Here is a 20,638-nt window from a genome sequence, read left to right on the forward strand (position 1 = left end):
CCCTTTCAATTTCTGGAACACATCATAGGCTTCATACATACTGTTCCTCCTTAACTAGCTCCATTCATGGCTATCTCCTTTTCATCTTGTGGGTTCAGCTTAATGCCACTTCCTTAGTAAGTCCTTCCTGAGTCATTCTCTCTAAATAGTGTCATTTTCCTCTCAAATTCCACCACTCTTCTTTATCTCGGCACCCTGTCTTTTATAAATAATCCTTCCCATTTCATAATTACTTGTTTACTTGCTATTTTTCTGTCTTCCTTATGATACTATAAGCTCAATGAGGGCAGAGACAATATCCATTTCCTTTATTGCTATACAACTGATACCTAGGACAATCCTGCAGCTAATAACTACTTGTTGAATAGATGAATACCATAGATAAAGATGGATAATGTAATGAAAATGAATGATTCTTATGCATGTTTGCATTATAGAAAATTTTAGGACAACAGCATCAAAGCTTTATTCAAGATTAAGCACTTGTCAAAATGGATGGAAAGTACTACTTTTGAGGGAGGATCTTAGGTATATAGTCTATTTTCTACTCCAGTGCCTCTCAAGTTATCTATGGTGAATTCCCAACCTATGAGACTTTTACAAAATGCAATAAAATTGAATTACCAAAAACATGAAATAAAAACAAAAACAAAATATAAGCCCAATTTTTTTTTATTAACTTTAACAGACTTAACATCATTCTGTTAAGTTTCTACTTTTTTTTTTTTAATGAGATGGAGAGAGAGAGGGGAGGGGGTTAGGAAGAGAGAGCATCTTAAGCAGGCTCCATGCTCAGTGTGGAGCCCGACCCTGGGCTCTATCTCCTGACCCTGAGATCATGAACCTGAGATCATGACCTCAGCCCAAATCAAGAGTCAGCCACTTAACCAGCTGAGCCACCCAGGTGCCCCTCTACAGAACTTTTTATCGGTTGTTGTCTATGCTAATCTTATTAAAGATCATTAACAAAGTTTGAGACCAACGTTGGTTTGAGAACTGCACTTTTGAGTAGTGTTGTTTTACTCCAACTTGAATGAATGGCTGAGGTCATTGGGATTGATTTACTCACTGTATCTCAAAGCTGAATCTGTTCTGTTATAGAAAGAAGAGTTGAAAACTATTAGAAATAAAACAAAACTAAGAAATAGAAGTTGTAAAGTTTATAAAACAGTTGAAGAATTTAGAAGTAAAATAGAAAACTATTAGAAATTAAAGTTCTAAAATTGTAGAAATTAAACAGAAAACTAAGTCTCTGTGGTCACGAATACAAATTGGAGGGTGGGAAAATACCTTCCCCAAGTACCTTGACTGGATTTTGAAGGAGGTGAGAATGAGAGAAAAGTCAAATAATACCCTTGGGATGTTCCACAGGAAACAACTGGTTGTTATTTCTATTACTAGTTGGGTTAATACAGCCTTTTTATCAAAGTGCTAGACATATTATTTTTACCACAGCTAGTTTCTCCTAACTCATTTATCTGCCCTAAAATATTCTGCCTTAATGTTTTGTCCCTCATCCATTCCCACATCCTTATTCTTCTCATTACATCTCTCCCCCCACTCCACCATTGGCGTAGTGCAATGCTATGATTAGACCTAAGTAAAAAGGGAGGAATAAGAGTAGCAAAAGCTAGGATAGAGGGAATTTAATTCCCACCTTGAGCATTTGGGGAGAGGAGAATGTTCATGAAAGATATGCTATTATTTGCCTTCCTTTGACTTACATTACCAAGTTTTTCCCCATGTATAAGAAATTCATTACTTATGTCACTTCAGAAATATGTTATTTGAAATTTGAACACAGGAGTAGACTTTTATAGTACCTTTATAGTATACTTTTATATACTTGCACAAATGTATACTTTTATAGTGTGTAGAAAGCAGCAGAAATTTTTAAATCCTTCATCTAAGGGAAATCCAACATCCTTCATACTCCAAAGGAATTTAGTCATCTTTCTGAAGATGAAGGAGAGAGATCTGGCATATCTATACTTATATGTGGCTGTTGGTATGTCCAAAAGCAGGTGAATACCTTACAGTGAATTTCTTCACAATATATGGCATACCATCCAATATCAAAGGCAAGTTCAAATCTGGCCTAATTCAATTCCAGCTCTATTTCAGAGGTGAAGCTTTAAACTTAATCCATAACTTTTTGAGCCATACGAGTTCCTAGCAAAAGAAGTCATCCTTTATTTTGGAAGCAGTCTTTAACACTTGTTTACCTCTGTCTCCTCATCTAGCCAACACCCACTTGAATTTCTAGATTAAACTGGCCTCTCAAGATTCTTCCAGGTGGGAAAGACTTGCAGTTCAATTGAACTTCTTGTCAGAACTCTGGACCTGAAATTCTAGCATTGTAGTGGCTATAAGACTGAGTCTCAGGTATGGGGATTGAGTGATGTTAGCTAAAGGTGTTTGACACGTAATTGTCTAATGCTCTGGCAGACCAGAGTTCCTTTCATGTTTCCTTTCCCTTTCTTCTTCCTCCTTCCTAAACTCAGCTTGTACTGCTTGTACTGTTAGAGAGATGTTGGATTTGTAGATGAAGAGAAAGTGATTCTAGAATAGGAAAGAAAGAGGTGCAGTAGGGTTAGCTGCAGCTACCTCTGTCTTCTTTTTAAGCTTTGGAATTCCAGTGGGAATTAGTCACATACTCTCATGTCTTATTAGGTTAAATTATTTTTGAATTTTTAAAAATATACACAGGATGGGGGATTTTAGGAAGAAAATAGGTAACTACTGCTACTGGATATTAATAACTTCTCCCATGGGGTTAAACTCTCTATAAGAGTAGTTTAGTGCGGACTTCAACTTGTTGCTCCCCTTTCATACTACAGAAAAATGATTTCCTTCTTCTCTTACATTCTTTTACTGGCAAATTTAGGTGGTAAAATAAGGAATATATTTTTGAGTTTTGGTCCTACCACTGGTTATTCCAGTTATTCCACTTGCTCTGGTTTCACAATTCAAGAAATATGGAAGTGATGCAGAGATAAGACAACAGTGAGGCCCGATCCAGGGTATAACTGACATCAAATTCCTGAGTGAACTAAATACACGCTTCCATTTCAGAAACATTAGTGGCAACTTTTAATGCAACTAGAGAATGGATGAGGGTTTATATCTATTCCTCTGACCAGCTCATAAAGTCCAGAGAATTACATAATATGAGATCATTTAGATACCCTGAACAACTTGGGACTTTTCTTAACTGTTGCACAATATCAGTCAAATTCTGAGCACCACAACTTGAGAACTGGAAATCTTGGAGAGAGTTTAAAGAGTCACAGTAATTACTAATAACCTTGACAAGTTGTAGAAATGGGCAGATAATTACAGGATGAACTTAATAGACAGAAATATAGAGTAATTTAGAGGAAAAGAAAAATAAAACACTATAAATACAAGGGAGAAGGCTTGGCTTTGTGGGAAAAATGTGGGAATCAGTAAACCACCAGTAAAACATGAGTTAGACATACGGTACAGTTGGTTTATTATTTTTTATTAATAAAAATCAAAAATTTGTATCTAAGAAAAATGCAGTAATCCCCTAGTCATCTATACAATTATTTAGTAACCCACCTATCACATGCTAGATTCTTTTGAATGCTGGCATAAAATGGAGAATATATAGGATCCCTACCTTCACGGAGCTCGCTGAAGTGTGGTAAATGAGAAAGCTATTACCCTTGACACTGTGGTTAGTTCGTATTCTGCAGCCAACTTCAAGTACAGCAAATACTGTTGGTTCCTTGAGGTAGGGATCCTATTTTCACATTTGGTATCCCATTCTGTGCCTAGCACAGCACCTTGTAAACAAAATCACCTTGCATTAAGAGGTAAAAATAAGCCCCCAAAGAACTAAAATTTGAAAAAGTAAACACTTGTCTGACCATCAAATATGTCGATCGAAATCTGCAGGTTTTCTCTTTGGCACGTACTATTTGCGAACCCATTACGTGGAGAACAGTTCTCAACACAATGCTTTGTGTATAAAAGGGATGGTAGGAATGGACTCAAATTGCACACCGTGATAATTGCCATGGACATCCTGACCGGGTGACAGCCCATCCTCCGCGAGTTTTTTCCCTTTTCTCTTTTAGCCGAAAGACAAAACGCTTAAGCAGCGGCTACAAGGGTGGGACGCGGAGCTAAGGCTCGGGGCACAGACACCACCAGCTCGCGCACACCGAGCTCGCTAGGGCAGCTTCGCGGGCGCGGCGGACAGGCTCACACCCCCCAGGCTTCCCGGCACCCGGAGTCTCGGTGCGGACGAGGCGTCCCCCCAGAGGAAAGACAGGGCGCCGCAGACGCCCCTCGGAGTCGCTGGCCACCCGCCCCGCCTCAGGCTCCTGTTCCTCTTAGGTTCCCATTGATCAGGCGGGTGTACGTTCCAGAGAGGCCAGTGGGGCTCAATTAGAAAACCAGGCGCCCCACGACCCCGACCGCATCTAATCACCCACCCACTCGAGCCCCACAGCCCAGCAGGCCAAGCAGGCCGGACGCCGAGGCCTCGCGGTAACGAGTCTCCGTCCGCCCCGCCTCCTCGCCCTCCAGCCGGCCCCGCCCTCGCACTCACCCCTCCCCCGCTCCCGCCTCGCTTCCCCGACAATCTCCTCGCGCTCCCGGCCCGGCACGCGCGCTGCGCCCGGCCGCTGCCGCCGCTGCCGCCGCCGCCGCCGCGGCGGAGCGTTTCTCCGCGGTGCCTGGCTTCCAGCTTCGGGCCGGAACCGGAAGTCTGGGGGGCGGGGCCGGCGGAGGCCAGGGGACCGAAAACGCGGCCGAGCCCGGAGCCCGGAGCCGGAGCCAGAGCCTGGACCAGAACTTGGCCGCCGCTTGCACGGCTGCTGCCGCCGCCGCCCGCTGCTCTTTCCCCGCGCGGCAGCTGCCTCGACCGCCACGGCCGCGAGTTCGGCCGCCAGTGGTCCGCGGACTTTGGGTGTCCGGGTTGAAGGTCGGTCCGGACGTCGGACCCAGCTCGGTTCCCGAACTGTCCGGGCGGCAGCGGACGCCACCGCCGCCGCCTCCTCGTCGCCTCAGCCTGGCGTTTTGTTCCGAGAGACCCGAGAGGCGAGCGGAGCTGACAGTGATTTTGACAGTGATTTAAACCCGCTTTTGTTGTTGTTGGCTTTTCGTTGTTTGGTTTTGTGTGTTGTGCGTGTGTGTGGCGGTTTTTCCCCCGTGGTGCATTTTTTTTTTTTTATTGTTGTGCTCTCCCCCCCCCTTTTTTTTTCTTTTTCTTAACCCCGTGAACGTTTTTTTGGTCGGGGCTTCCGAATATGTTTTATGACGGTTGATTTTACACCAGGAGGTTTGTCTCCGAGGAAGACCCAGGGAACTGGATATCTAGCGAGAACTTCCTACGGATTCCCCGGCGCCTCGGGAAAATGGGAGCTGCTGCAAAGTTGGCGTTTGCCGTCTTTCTTATCTCCTGTTCTTCAGGTAGGTGCCTGGAGCGCGGCGCGGCGGGGCTGCTGCTGCTGCTGCTGCTGCCGCTGCCGCCGCTGCTGGCGGCCGCGGTTGTTGTTGGCCGCGGTTGTTGTTGGGTCGGCGAGCTTCAGTGGAGCCCGGGGAGGTTTTCCCGGACCCGGAGCCCCTCGGCTGCGACCCCCCAGGTCTGATTGTGATCTGGAAATCTCCATGAATTTTTCTCGTTTTGAGTTAGGTTGGCGAACTGATAAGAGTGACTGCTCTGTTGTGGAAGTGAGAAAGTCATGGTTTGTGGCCATAACATTGGATGACAGCGCTGGTTGGGTTGCAGTTAAGCCACATATACCACAAGTGACAATCCATGCAAAGGTTTGAGACCCGAAAGGCGTTTTCCAAAATGTCATTTAGTGTGGCATCTCCAAAATAAGGGTGTTTTATTTTAATCGTCTTTTAATTAGTGCTTCACCAGTGACTATCACGACAGAGATCTAGCCAGTTGTTACTTAATTTTGACCGTGAGAAACAATGCATCATATCAGCAATTTCATCTGGGTCTCCCCTTACGTTTTCTTCAACTTCAGTGTCCAGCAGTGTTAAAAATAGTTGTAGTTGTTGTTGTTGGAGTATTAACAATAACCCAGTGCAGAAGAGGTATGCCGCTGTGTGTTGGTAATGTGCTGGCTTTCAACCACCATTTATGTGCTCTTTTCTGGCATAGATTTTGCTTACCTACGGAATACTTATTTTAAACGCGTTGTATTGAAGCATTGTTTTTGGTTTAGAGCAGCCATTTGAGATTGTTCATACTGTCAAATACATTATAATCATAAAATAGGTTTTGGCCCAAGGTTGAAAGAATAATTTGGTCCTTTTATATTTGAAATTTGATTTTGTGAGAACGTTCTATGCTTGCAACCAGTGGTTGGAAAACTATCTAGTCTTTTGTATTTGAAATTCCGTAAATGAATACAACCTAGCTCAAAGGTGTGCAAATGTACGTAACAGGAGAGTTAGTTTGATATATGAAACAATTTTAAAGTCGCAATGGATCTATTTATCATAAAATTCAATATTCAGTTACTAGGTTGTGAGAGAGAATTAAGGGGGTGAACGAATTGACAGGTTTCATGGCTATGTCTTTATCTCCTTTGCTACAGGGAAATTAGAGGGTGTTAGTCTTTTCTTTGTGTACCTCTGTGGTGTGTGTGTGTGTGTGTGTGTGTGTGTGTCCATCCTCCCAGCCCCCTCTTTTAATAGAATCTTTTGTAATGTATAGAATTTTGCTGAACGGTACATTTCCTTGTGGTTAATAAATGGATAAAGTCTAGTCTTATGTCTGTAGTGGTATTGATCAGTTCCGGGTGGGCTAAATGTGTTGTGAAATGGCGATCATTGCCAGAGATTAACCAAAGAATCATGTCTGTTTAAATGGAAGAAGGAACATGCTTAAGGCAGGCTGACAGTTCTTTTTGTGCACGGTTTGGGGAGGAAGATAAACAATGGTGTCTCTGAAATGAATGAATACCTTGATAACATTAAACCTCTTGCTTTTGTGACATGACTTAACTGTGTAGTTTTTATTTTTCCTGTAGTACTCTCTCTCCTGTGTTCCTGTATGTTCTGGTTGGTGAACTCCTCTTGTTCAAATCCCTTTCTCTGATCTCCTGCCCTTGAGGAGGAGGGGCATCATGGCCACTGACCAAGGAATTGTGGACATTATTCCCTCCCAAACCCACCTGAGTCACACTAATTGGTGAAGGAGGTTATTCTTGAGCAGTCTCAAGGTATTACTTCTGGAAAAGCAGGCTGTCGCTACAGATCTTACAGCTTCCTGTGCTTGGTTTAGAAGTAAAAAGAATGGAGCATTAGTTTTTTGTAGGATTACTTTCAGTGGGCCAGGAGGTTAATAGCTAAAATTTTGAAACACAGTAATTTTTATTGCTACAGAGCATATAGATATATATAGCAGAATTACATAAAACTGGTAATAAATATTGTTGCATAGTTTTTTTCAAATAATTCCTAGTTGAACTAAAATATAATTCTATTGAAGATAATTGAAATCATCTTAAAAGACTTTAATCCATGTTTATGTGTGAAGATTTTTAGTACTTAAAATATCTGATTTTTAAAAAGGCTTTTGTTATGAATCAAATGTACTCTAAAAGATTATGATGTTTCTTTTCCTAATTGATTTTTCTATGTAATATGTAATCTGGCATGCTGGAAGTATGAGGATGGCTGTTTTTATGAGAATTTAAAAATTTCTCAAGTTGTTTTTTGTTTCTGGATATTTGATTTTTTTTAAGCAAATTAAAAATAGTAGTAAAGAGCTGTTGTATTTCAGGTTTTTAGGATGGATGTTTACTGTTAGTATTTTGCAGACTTTGATTTTTCTGTTTCCATCCCATGGTATGTATACTGGAGACTGATTTTGCAGACTGTTCCTGTAGGATATGGCCAAGTATGTAATTTCTTAATGTAATTCTAGGGGAAACATTTTTGAGTTTTGCTCTCATCCTCAAATACCTTCAGATTCCTTTTGTATTTGAATTTTTTCATTCTTCTTATCCTTCCTTAGATTCTGTTTCAAAACACAGATGTATTTCTTAGGGTTTTTTTGTTTGTTTTTAAAGCATTGTAGTTAATTTGTATCTTTCTTCACCATTTGTAAACTGAGTTTAATACTTGCTCTAATACTTAGGTTTATCTTACCTAGAATGATGCAGCTATTGTGGTATTTGAGTTGCACTGAATAAGTTGAGAATTTGTTTGAATTTCTGTGGGAACTGGAGCAGTCTGGTCCATATATTCGATGAAATAAGAAATGGAAATAAAGTAATTATGTGCATTTCCTTTACTTCAGCTAGGCAATAGTGTGTGTGTGTTTGTGTGTGTGCGTGTGTGTGCGCACACGCCTGTGTATGTTTCTGTGAGTGAGTATATGTGCTGTTGGAGGGAGAATTGGCAGTAGAGTGAATCTTCTGGGACTCGGCTGAACTTTGGCTAACAAGTGATAGATATTAAATGCTTTGTTTTCTACAGGCAGAATCTCTTAAATGTAGTTTGTGATCAAATTCAAATACAATATATTAGAACATCAAAACCAGAAGAGAAAACAAACGCCCTCCCGCACCAATTCTTGTTGAAATTTTTTCTATTCATAAGCCAGTAGTTCTCAAGCTTGGGTGTCTTTTGCTCCCTCCCCTGCACCTCTCCCCCAGGGGACATTTGAAGACATTTTTCGTTGTCACAACTGTGGGGGATGGTATGCTACTTGCATCTAGTGCATAAAGGGCAGGGATGCTGCTAATCATCCCGTAATGCACAGGAGAGCCTTCCAGAGTGAACACTTATCTGGCTCAAAATGTCAATAGTGTTGAGGTTGAGAAGCTTTGTTTTAAACTCTTCATTTTTAAAAGTATTAGTATATTAGTAAAAGGGTCGTGCTTCCCACTCCCACAGTCAGTCATCCAGATTTTACAAGGATATGCTATTGATCTTCAGGTGACTTTATACTGAGAGCTTTCATCTTTTCATTATCTTTTAAAATTAGAATGATTATGTTAGAAAAACAGACTAAAGGTGTATACATTATTTCATCTTATTATAGTTTAATAAAAATATTTTACTGAGTTATGAATAAACTCTCCATACCCATTGCTTTGCTATAATGGAGAGCCCATGAAGACTCTATATTCCTGAATAGGATGAATAATTGGTCAAAGTATCAGGTTTAATTATATTTGCTTTTGATCCAGTAGTCTCTTTGCTGTGATAATCATCTTTAAGGATATTTCCTTTTATCCTTATTAAAATCACTGTCTGGACTGTGTGGTGGCAGCTGGGTTGTGTGTGTGTGTGAGAGAGAGAGAGATTAACATGGTGCAGGAAAGTTTTGTAAGTTTCATATGAAATATGTACACTATTACATGTGTCTGAAAGGTTGCAAAGTATGAATTCAGGGTCTTTTTTTTTTTTAAAGGATATTTCTTCTCTTCTTCTTTTTAATGACTTTAATATGAAGAATGTTTTAAAGCGGTTTAATTACATAATTTTCTGGAGAATTATTGGCTGGGTTTTGGTTATCATTAGACTCATTTAGGCTATACTAATTAATATTCTATGATCTATGATAGACCCTTGTCCTTTTTAAGGTTAAAATTTGACCATAATTAATAAGTGCTTACCTTGTTTTGAACTCTAGTTTTAAGGAAGTGAACCAGAATTAAAGTGAAAAAGTGTAAGTAGCATTACACCATTGAAAGGAAAAATTCTGAAATCACTCCCACAAAAATATGCAAATAAGCCTCATACTATCTTTGTAACACACCTTCTCATACTCACATATCTCTGATACTACTGACATCTTCACCTTTTGGGTTCACTGTTTCATGAGAAGTAAAGCATAACTAAACCAAATGAGATTTTAGTAATCTGTAAACGTTCCTTTAGATTCTAAAACTATTTTTTTGCTTTTTTACTTTTGTAAGTAGTGTACTCTTATTTCTCATCTTTGGTGTCTCAAAAATCTGTGATTTATATTTGTCTTTTCATGCTCTCTTATGTTGCCACTTGTCCTGCATGGTTCCTCTTAGATATTAAGTCAGGTAAGGTTAGCAGTGTTTGATATTAGGGGCACTAGTACTAGTACTCTTTCACTTTTTATTCCATATTCTATAACTCATAATTTCTTCCATTCCCTTTCATTATGCTTCCCTTTCCACTTCATGCCTTCTTTGTTTATATTCTTTTTTCCTTCGGTACTTCCCTGTACTGCAGGCTGCTTGCTTATGGAACCTACTTGTTGCTTAGCATCAGGGGTGGCTCAAGAGGGTTCACACATGGTTTAAATGAAAACAGATTCAATTTAGAGTGTTCGAGAATTGACCAGATAGTCTTTTCCACTGTTCTTTCATTTGTTGGTTTCTGGACTACCACACACACACTTGGGAGTAGTTTTACTCTTTTGGAATCAAATGGCTTCAATTGTGGATTGCTCTTACTCCCTCCCCCACTACCTTTTTTTGGGGGGGGGGAGGGGCAGAGGAAGAGAGAGAATCCTGTGTGGGACCCAACATAGGGCTCGATCTCATGACCCTGAGATCATGACCTGAGCCGAAATCAAGAGTTCAACACTTAACCCATTGAGCCACCCAGGTGCCCCACTGTTATAACTTTTTTAATATTTCGGTTTTCTTCAAATCTTTGCCGCTTTCAAAAAGTCTGTCTTTTGTTATTATTCATTCATCATCTCAGTTTAAGCCAAAATTTGACCAGACCAGAGAATATATTTATTGCCACAGCTGGGACCACATCAGACTTCCTCTGTGGTAGATTTAATTTTGTTAGGTTATAATAGTCATGTCTAGACAGAACATTGATTTCAAATTGACTATTGAACATGAAAGTTCCAGGAATAGTGTATAGAGGAAGGAGAAGGAGAAGTCAAGAAGGTAAGAAAACTACTGTAGATAGCAATTGACTTTCTGTCATTCTCCAACTGGATTTCTGTTAGTCACTTGCATATACCCAAATGCATCTAGTCGTCACATTTTGTTTAATTAAGGGTCTAAAGGAAATGTATTATCTCTGAGGTTGGATTTTTAAAAACTGTTAGACTAGTGGGCTTAAAAGAAAAAATTTGGAGGTTCTTATGGATACTGGGCAAGAATGTGATCCCAGTGGTCAGTGGACTTTGGTTCTGGTGTCAGCACTGCCACTGTCAGCTCATCTATTATTTTTCTTACCTGAATTATTGTAGTACTTTTCTAGTTAAGACTAGATCCCTGTCACTACTTCCTGTTCCAATCTGTCGACATATAACTTCCAGATTGACCTCATTAAAAAATAAATCTAAATATGTCACTCCTGCTTAAAACATTTCACTGTGAGTCACCTTTAGCATAAAATCTAAAGTCTTAGAATGGCATGTACTTAGAATGGTGCTTTATCATTTGGTTCCTGCTTGTGTTCTCTAACCTCTTGGTATAGTGGCTTAAGAGGATAGGCTTTGGAGTAAGACTTCCCCGTTTTACATCCTGGCTTCACAGTTTAACCTTGGGCAAATCACTTCACCTTTTGCGCTTCAGTTTTATCATCTACAAAATGGGGATATTAATAGTGACTACCTCAGAGAGTGGTTTGGAAGATTAAATATCACATAAATACTAGGTATTCAGCTGTGGCTCCTCCTTAGCATGAGTTCTATGTTCCAGCTATACAAACTTGACTTGTAGTTTTTTCAATGTGTCATCCTTATTGTATATCAGTATGGTACCTTTGTATAGGTTAGTTCTTCCTCCTTTACCTGGCTAACTCCTTGTTTTTAAGACTGAGAAGTATTACCTCTTTAGAAACAATTTTTCTGCCACCCAACCCAGATTGAGTTAGTTGCTTTGTATTCTAAACGACCTTGATTGCAGTAATTACTACAAATGTTTATTTACCTCTATACATGTTAGACCATGAGCTCTTTGAAGACATCTCTACCTACAGGTCCAGTCCTAGAACCTGGCACACAGTAGGTGCTGAGAAAATGTTTAGTGAATGGATAAAATGAATATTTTTCATTTCTGGGCCTGGGTTTTCCTTTTTTGTATTAAAGCAATAAAGTTGGATTAGATTATTTCTGAACTTTTTTCCTCTCTAAAAGCTTTATGATTCTATAATCTTAAGGTTAGAGTTTAATAATGACATTTTATTAAGAAAAAATGATTTTGCTGGTTGTTTTTAGGGTATCCTTAAGTTCTGTTCATTTTTTTTAAATGCTGTGTTTCTGATTCTTAGATTAAATCTTTTAATATAATTTGAATCACACAGATTTAGAAGGCATTTTAGAGATCTTCCAGTTCTGTTTGGTTTTTTGACCATAACCCACAGTAAGAAATACACATTGCATCATAACTCAGTTCCCATATAAAAAGAAGTTTTGTGAATTAACTCTTACTTTGTGTAAGATTTTTATTTATTTTTATCTTCTGTTTCACTAAAATTTTTTTTTATTGTGATCCATTAATTCAGTGATCAACTAATGGGTTCTAAACTCCTAAGAAATAGTGACCTATTTCAACAGTCCCTTATTCTCTCTACCCAGTTCTCTGAGAAGGAAGCTGCAAAGTAAACATGTGCAGTGAAAAGTATGTGTACTGAAAAATGTACTCATTATTTAATCTACAATAGAGAATGTGTACTTAGATACAGAATATAGGGAAAACTGGTCCCCGAGAGAGAACATGGACCTGCCCTGGCTGAGCTCTTCTCTCTTCTGGATTCTCTGGATAAATTAAGCACACAAAGGTGCTAAAACAAAATTAGATTGTAATTTTGAAGAGTTCAGATTTTTCTTAATTTAGAAAAGGCTTGCTGGAGGACATAGATCCTAATAATAGGGAAAAAAATGTCTTGGCAGTGGTTGAGAGGGATGTTCATCTTAATATGAAGGAAAAGGCACAAAACAGGATCCAGGAACACAGAGAGCGTTTGCCAGTAAACTAGACCATGGATGGAAGGCAAGTGGAGATGAAGGAATTTTGACTAAGTCTGAGGAAGAGATTTATATGATGAGAAGATGTTTATAATTGCTTGGAGACGTAAAACAATCTCATTTGAGGGGGTTAAATCAGAGGAAAAGGAATTAAAACTAAGAGAGATACAGATCTTGGTGTTTGTCCCAAATATATACATGTGGAATATAAGATAGAAGAGCAGTTTGAAGATTAAGGTAGAATGGTAGGCTACTAAATAAAATTGGTGAAGAAATATCAAACCAGAAGAAAATAGGAAGCATTTTCATAACTAAAGAAATTCTACAGGCAGATATGGATTTAGATTATAAGCATGAATGAAAATACAGACATAGATTTGGAAAAATAAGAGTACATAGAAAAGATGAGCACGTGTATTCTTTTACGGGGGCAGAGACACTACGATGGATATGTCTTCATTGTGAAGTTAAACAATTCTGAGCACTTGTGGTGTGGTATGTTGCTTGTGTTTAAATAATAGTCACATTATAGTAATCGCAGTTACTGCTCATACTGGCCATCCAGATTACATTCTTTGAAATCTATATAAGGCATTTTCCTCACAGTAAATTAATTATACTGTTGTATAGAAGTAGATTTAGAAACTTTTTTTGACTTGGTATATGTTATTCATGCCTGAATCCTAAACCTTTTCAATATTGTTCTTTTGGACTAGATGCAAGCACTTTTTTCTTTGGTTCACTATTTTCTTAGTAGCTATAGTCACATTGGGAATCATTTTATTCTCTAATTTGCCAAAGAAAATAAATGTAAAGTAATAATGTAATTATTAGAAGTTCCCATTAAGGAAGTGGTTGCTTTTTAAAACATTTAAAAAATGAACCATCTTTACGTATTGTTATAAAAGTAAGCCTATCCATATATAAAACTTGGAGGAGGAGTTTCCTACTTATGATTAGTAACTTTGCAATATATATTTTATAGAAATGAAACCTTTATTAGGAAAAATCTTGGTCTTCACATCTTGATGATTATATGTGGTCTTCACATCTTTATGATTATACATGATAAATCAAGCTTCTTCCAAAGCATTATTTTAAGAGGAGGAGGCATGGGTAAATTATGAGATCTTGGCAAGTTTCTAAAACTCTAAGATTAATTTTTTAAATTTGTAAAGCAAGGTGTATTTAATGAAGTGATATGCCGTATAACACAGTAGCTGGTTCATAGTAGATGTTACATACATATATTCATTTGTAACCTATTTTAAGTCTCATTATTAACAATGTAGTGTGTAAAACATTTAAAAATATAGATTCAGTTCTTGGGAGATATTTTTAAATTTGCTGGTAAATTACTTATCAGTTAATATGAACTAATATTGTGAGTAAATGATTTAGTCATGATTTAAAATGATTTGCCAAAGAAAATATCAATATAGAGTGCCAAAAAGGAGCCAGGAAATATCTAGAACATTCAGATAAGATCTTTTTTTTTTTTTTAAACAGCGTTCTTTAAGGTCTCATTGTTGTAGAATGCATTAAAAGGAAACATTGTAGTGAATTCTCATTTCTATTTATTGGAATTTAAAATATTTTCTTAGACAGTTTTACTTAAAACTTAAGTGTTTTAAAATTTTTCATGTAAAAGTAAAGTCTTGAAAGATCCTCAGGTCTGTTTTTGGGTAACACTACAAGCTTTGAAAACATAATCATTCAAGTTTTGAGATCAGTATTTTGAATGTGATATAATAATATCTTGAACTAAAACTTAAGAGTCTCAGTGAAATTCCTACTTTGCTACTTACTCTTCTTTGACCTTGGCAGTCACTGAGACCTCACTTTACTCAGCTTTAAATTAAAGAGAATGAAATAAGTATTCATTTATTAACAAATGTTGAACTACATGCTAGACACTACTAAGTGCTTGGGATGCAGCAATGAACAAGACAGATATGATTATGTGCTTATGGAGCTTATAGTCTTAAAGTCAGTAGCCAAATGAGTAAAATAATTACAGATAGTCATATGAGTTCTGACAGAAGCAAACAGGGTACTCACAGGATAGCTATTGGCCTCACATCCATACCACAAATCTCTAGTTACTTAGCTTATCTACATATTTATTATCTGCACTTTTCACTGCAGGAGTATAAGTTCTTAGAGGGGTGTGTCACCTTTATCACAATAGCATCAGGGGATAGCACAGTTTCTGGCACAAAGTAGAAACTCAGTAAATGCCTACTTGCCTGCCTGAAGAAGTGAATCCAGGCTTGTGACTGGAGAGATAGACAGGGACCAGATCATGCAGGGCTTTGATCTAATGTGGGAAGGAGTGAGAATAAAATTCAAAGGGCAGTGGGAAAGCTAAGAGTTAAGGAGGAGCTAGATCTGGGTTATATGTTGAGATCACTTGGGCAGCTATCTGGAGAATATATTGGAGGTATGTAGGAGTGAAGAGGTGAGAGTAGGAGACTGTTATATCAACCTAAACTGAACTAGAGAGATTCTCCAAGACCCCTTCTAGCTTTGAACATTCTCTGTATTCTAAAGCTTGCCTACACTTAATCTTCCTCTCAGATTTTCATAGTCACCCCATATTTGTCCTACTTATTATTTCTTAAAAAGAGATGGATAGGCTTATTGTGTACCTGAAAACTTGGAATACCACATCTCAAAAAAAAAAAAAAAAAAAACCCAAAAAAAGGAGATAATAAAACACAGACCAGAGTTTATTGAATTTTTGTGGCAAGTTCCTATATTTAGATTTTGTGCATTTGCTAATTTATATTCTTATTTACTAAGCATTCCTATTTCTCTGTGAAACTTTGACTTTGCTTCTTTTCAATATGCCTGTTTTCTCACAAGATCATCTCTTTATTTTAAACATGTAATGTATTGTTGGTGTGGTTGAAAATTCAGAAGTAGAAACAGCATATTTTGTATCTTAATTCTTAGGAATTTGATACTTTACAGGTTATCAAGGTCTTAAAGGCTGAAAGGATAAATAGTTAATACTATGGGTTCTTATTTTTACTCAGGGCTATAGCCTCTAACTCTAAGTAGTCAGCTTGAATATTTTTATCTGTGAAAGATTTCAAGCCTGTACTGTTGGTAGGAGGGGGAGGTGGTGCTTGGCACAGGGAAATCAACTCTATATTGGCAGAAGTTCAGCAGCATCATCTCTGACTAGGAAAAACTGTATTATTACATAGAGATAAAGCCAGAAGAGACATTAAACTGTACTGAATTTAAAAATATAATGGTGGCTGCCTCTTTTCATTTGGTGTCTCTCATTATGGAAGCAGGTAAAGATAACTGTTTTTGGTAAGCCACCTTCAATAAAGAAGTGCAGTTTCATCCTGTAAATATGATAGGCCATTTTATTTCTTATTACCATAAGTAAAGTAGTTCTAGAAAAATAACTGGTTTGCTAGGTTTTGTGTTCATTGGTACTAGAGTTTCATACTACATTATTTATGAATAGAATTTGCTAATTGTTTTTATTTAAGCTAAGACTTGAAATTACTTGTGCAGGTACACTTTAAAATGATATGGGGAGAAATGAAAAGTCAAAGTTAAAAGAGAATGATAAATAATGAATAAGGGCAGTTGTGAGATATTAACTTATGCAAGATAGGCAGGGTAATAGTAAAGCAATTTGATTAGTAGGCATTCAGAAGTAGGATAAAACACCTTTCTTTGTGACTGGGAAAATGATTAAATAGCTACTGATCATCCTTTTATTCTGCATAAATGTTACATAACAAATCTTACCGGCTGACCTTTTTTTATTCTCTTATTTCTTTAGAGATACATAGACCTGGTTTGGGTGTTGAATTAGGAAATTCATTGCTAATTGTTTGTTAAAATGTAAATAGAGATTGTCTACTGGCTGAGAGGGCTAGAAGTAATAGAAATGATTAAATTAGGAGGCTTTAATTGCTGAGAGGACCTAACAGACTGTCAGGTACAACTACCTCTATCGGAATGATTTTTATGAGGAATGAGCTACTCAAGCTGATCCTCACTTCAGAAAGATGGAGTAAAATTAAAAGGTTAGGGTCAGAGAAGAAGAGTGTTGGTTATACTTTTTTCTTTTTGAATCAGTGAAGGGTGGTTTTGATCTTTTATCCGCAGATCTTACCTTTCACTATTGTAGCCAGAGAATAGCTCCACATCAAGAATTGTAATTCCTAGTTAGCAACATATATTTAGCAGTTTTGATTAAACAGTATTTTTAAAGTAATAGTCTTGTTTCTGTGATAGGGAAAGATATCAGCTCACTAAGCCAGAGAGCAGAAGAAATTAGAAGAGCCTAGTCTATTACAGAGTATAGAATTTTCTTCCATTGGAATCTGTTGTTGGCCACTAAGAGCTAGTTAATAGCAATAAAAGCTAATCTTGTTGGTACAAATGTAGCTGTTGGTTAGAAAGAATGATTTTCTCAAAAACAAACAAATAGCAGTAAGAAGGTCCTTCATCTCAAATTCAGTGAAGGTAATTAATTATGCAGTTTCTTGGACTGGTATACTAGAAAGAGCAGACATTCTGTAGGGAGAAAACTTGGGTGTTGGGCCTTTTTTTTTTTTTTACCATGCTGTGATAAACCATGTGAACTTGGGAAAATTCTGTAACCTTAATTCTTCATCTGTAAATTGGAGTTTATAAATATTTACCTGATAAAAGTACAGTGAGGATCAAAGGCTACATACATAAACACAAGCACATTTCACATATACACTTGAAACTTTTTAAGTGTTGAATTATTATTCCAAGTATTAGTAATTAATGCAGTGATTTTTTTTAAGGAGAGCAATAGAATGCTAGGTTCAAGTGAACTGTAGTAACAGTTCTAATTCAGACTTTGTGATTCTTCATCAGTAGACATTTATCTTTACATTGTGAATAAAGGGGTTAATTCTATAAACAACTGAATATATAGTAAAATATTAGAGGATTGCCTGATCCTTACAGTGACCTTAAAGGCATTGCTTGATATAGCCCTTCTCCAGTCTCATCTTTTGCCATATTGGTTCCTACAACAAACCAAATGTTTTTTATTCCTAGGAGCTTTTGTTTTCACTTGCCTTCCGTGAATACTTATGAGTGGGGAACCATATCTGACTTATTCACTGTAGTTTCCTCAGCGTCTGACACATAAAAGGTGTTTAACCAATATTTGTGAATGAATGTTGAATGCTTTCAAATACTAAGGAGTTCACAAACTTTTTTTGTAAAAGACCAGATAATAAATATTTTAGACAATTTCTTTTGCAACTGTCAGCTCTGCCAGTTTTAACACAAAAGCATTATAGATAGTACATAAATGAATCTGTGACTGTGTTCTAATAAAACTTTATAGATACTGGAATTTGAATTTTATGTAATTTTCATGTGTCATAAAATATTCTTTTGATTTTGTTCAGCAATTTAAAAATGTAAAAACTGTTGTTCAGGGGCTGTCCAAAAACAGGCTGCAGGCTGGATTTGACCCACAGGCAGTAGTTTAGCAGCCTCTAACATAGACATGGTGTAAATAGCACCCCTCCTCTCGACATAGAAGTATTTTATGTTTTAAAAACTTTGTCTGGAACCTGGGAAGAATTTTCTTATAGAATCATTGTCATATATGTTGGGTAAGTTCGCAGACTAATCTACAAGCCTTTTTTACCTCCAGTGTTCTTTATTCCAGCAGTACAATTTTGCCCCCCCAGCAATAACATTGTCTCTGAGAGAAAATGGATATAGTATTCTTTCTTGGACCAGAAGACAGACAGACTCTCCTCAGCACCTATCAGAATTTCCTCCTTCCGGGATGCCACTTTTTCTACCTGCTGGGCTTTGCATCCTGGAAGTATCTGGCTCCTTGGGACTCCAGCAGGGTGGTATGATGACAAGACTAAAAAGAGATTTGTGTATGTGATTAGGGAGGAGGGCATGGAGGGAAAAGGGTTGCAGGGGGAGCAGAGAGAAGAAAGGAAATAGAAAATATTAGAGTGATCATACATAGTAAGGGTAGTATTTTGTGAAACTTCAGTTATGTGTATGATTATATGTATATGTATACTGGATCACAATGAAAAATGTATTTCTTACTGTGGTTTGTGGTCAGAAAGTTTGAAAGCCTATACTTTAAGGGTTTGAGGGACTGATCCTGAGATCTCCCCCCCCAAATTTTATTATATATGAGACCCAAATGAAAAATTGAAAGGAAGTCTTTACTGCTTGCTGTAGTGTGTTTCAGGTATCAAGTTACTTTATGAAGTAGTTATCTGTTTTATAGATGAGAAGACAGGGTCTTAAACTAATCAGCTTCCTAAGTGAGATTCATACAGACACCGTATTTTAGAATATGCACTTCTTCCATTATACCATGTTGTTTTTACCGTAGGGAAAGAAGCTATGTATGACTTCCATTGTGTTTCAGAGGACAAAAAACATCTTAGTAGGTGGCAACTCACCAGATTTCTTGAGACAAGGCATTGGCTTAAGTATTAGGACAGGCCACTGGAAGAAAATGGTTAGGAACGCTGTGTGAAGAATGATATGATGTGTAAGAAGGAAGAGGCTGTCATTTTGCCCGTATTTTTTCTTCTTCCCCCTCTGTACTGCTAGCCCTGCTCCTTCATACCTTAACACCAGTGTGGGCTCTTAACTCATACCAGAAGCAACAAGGGCTTGAGGATGAGGTTTAGTGAGGAAGAGTAATATAATCTTGTCTTTAGTTGAAAGGAGAATAAGGAGGGAAACCCAAGTAGCAGGGCCACCTGGTCACATGAATGGGTTGGCTATTCCCAGGTGGCAATTTATAAGTGGGTATAGGTAGAACAGGGACTGCTGTTAATCATGTTACAAGCAGAAGTCTTGGCGTTGGAGACTAGTAGCTTTGATATGCTAATTGAAAATAGTTCTTTTCTAGTTATTAAGGAAAGCTTCTCTTAAACAATACTCAGTCCAGATTTAGTTACCCATTTTAAGTACTTAAAAATTATATTAAATGTCTAAGACATATCTGTTCTCTTATATATTTTGTTAGCAAATATGGCAAAAACTAATTCATGCTAATTCTGACCTCTAACTTGATTTGGAATTGTGTTGGGAAGAAAAAGATTGGTAGGAAGGCTATTGTTCTTAACTAGAAAAGTAACATAACCTAGCAGACAGATAGATACCTGGTTAAGTGAATGGAAAGATGACAAACCCTGTAAAATATGTTAATTTTTCTCAGGCTGATTTGGGGGTCTTGATTTTACAATGGGAATTACTAATGTATATAGAATTAGCTTCAGCTGGTAATATCTGAAGACTTGGACTTAATATTTTTATCCCTCTTGGTTACCCCTGTGGTACTGCTTACCATATTCTGTATTAGAATTGCTTGTTCATGTGCCCATCTATATCAGCTGATCCTGAGTTCTTTTAGATTCTTTCAGTGTAGTGCTTGGTGTTCAGTGTAGGTTAAGAGCATTGGAGCCAGAGCGCCTTGTTTTGTATCTTGGCTCCATTATTTTCTAGCTCTGTGATCAACTTATTTTTCTCATCTGGCAAATGGAGATAATAATAGTACTTTATACAGTTGTTATAAAGTGTAGATGAGTTAATAATGTACAGTGCTTTGAATGATATCTGGCATGTAGTAAGTGTCCTAAATAACTCAGAAACAATAGTTGAAAGATAAGACTGGGAGAAAATATTTGCAATATTTGATAATATCTG

General features: G+C 37.6%; 1 protein-coding gene across 1 annotated transcript in view; it reads left to right on the forward strand.

The window, feature by feature from the left end:
• The first annotated feature begins 4,647 nt into the window (after positions 1-4,647).
• The window catches only part of ACVR2A (activin A receptor type 2A), an 84,064-nt gene continuing 68,073 nt past the window's right edge, over positions 4,648-20,638 (forward strand). Inside the window, exon 1 of the mRNA XM_026492830.4 lies at positions 4,648-5,445. Within this exon, the coding sequence (XP_026348615.1) occupies positions 5,391-5,445 (55 nt within the window). The 5' untranslated portion in view covers positions 4,648-5,390. The remainder of the gene's footprint in view (positions 5,446-20,638) is intronic.

Source organism: Ursus arctos, unplaced genomic scaffold (assembly GCF_023065955.2).
Source record: "Ursus arctos isolate Adak ecotype North America unplaced genomic scaffold, UrsArc2.0 scaffold_1, whole genome shotgun sequence".
NCBI lineage: Eukaryota > Metazoa > Chordata > Mammalia > Carnivora > Ursidae > Ursus > Ursus arctos.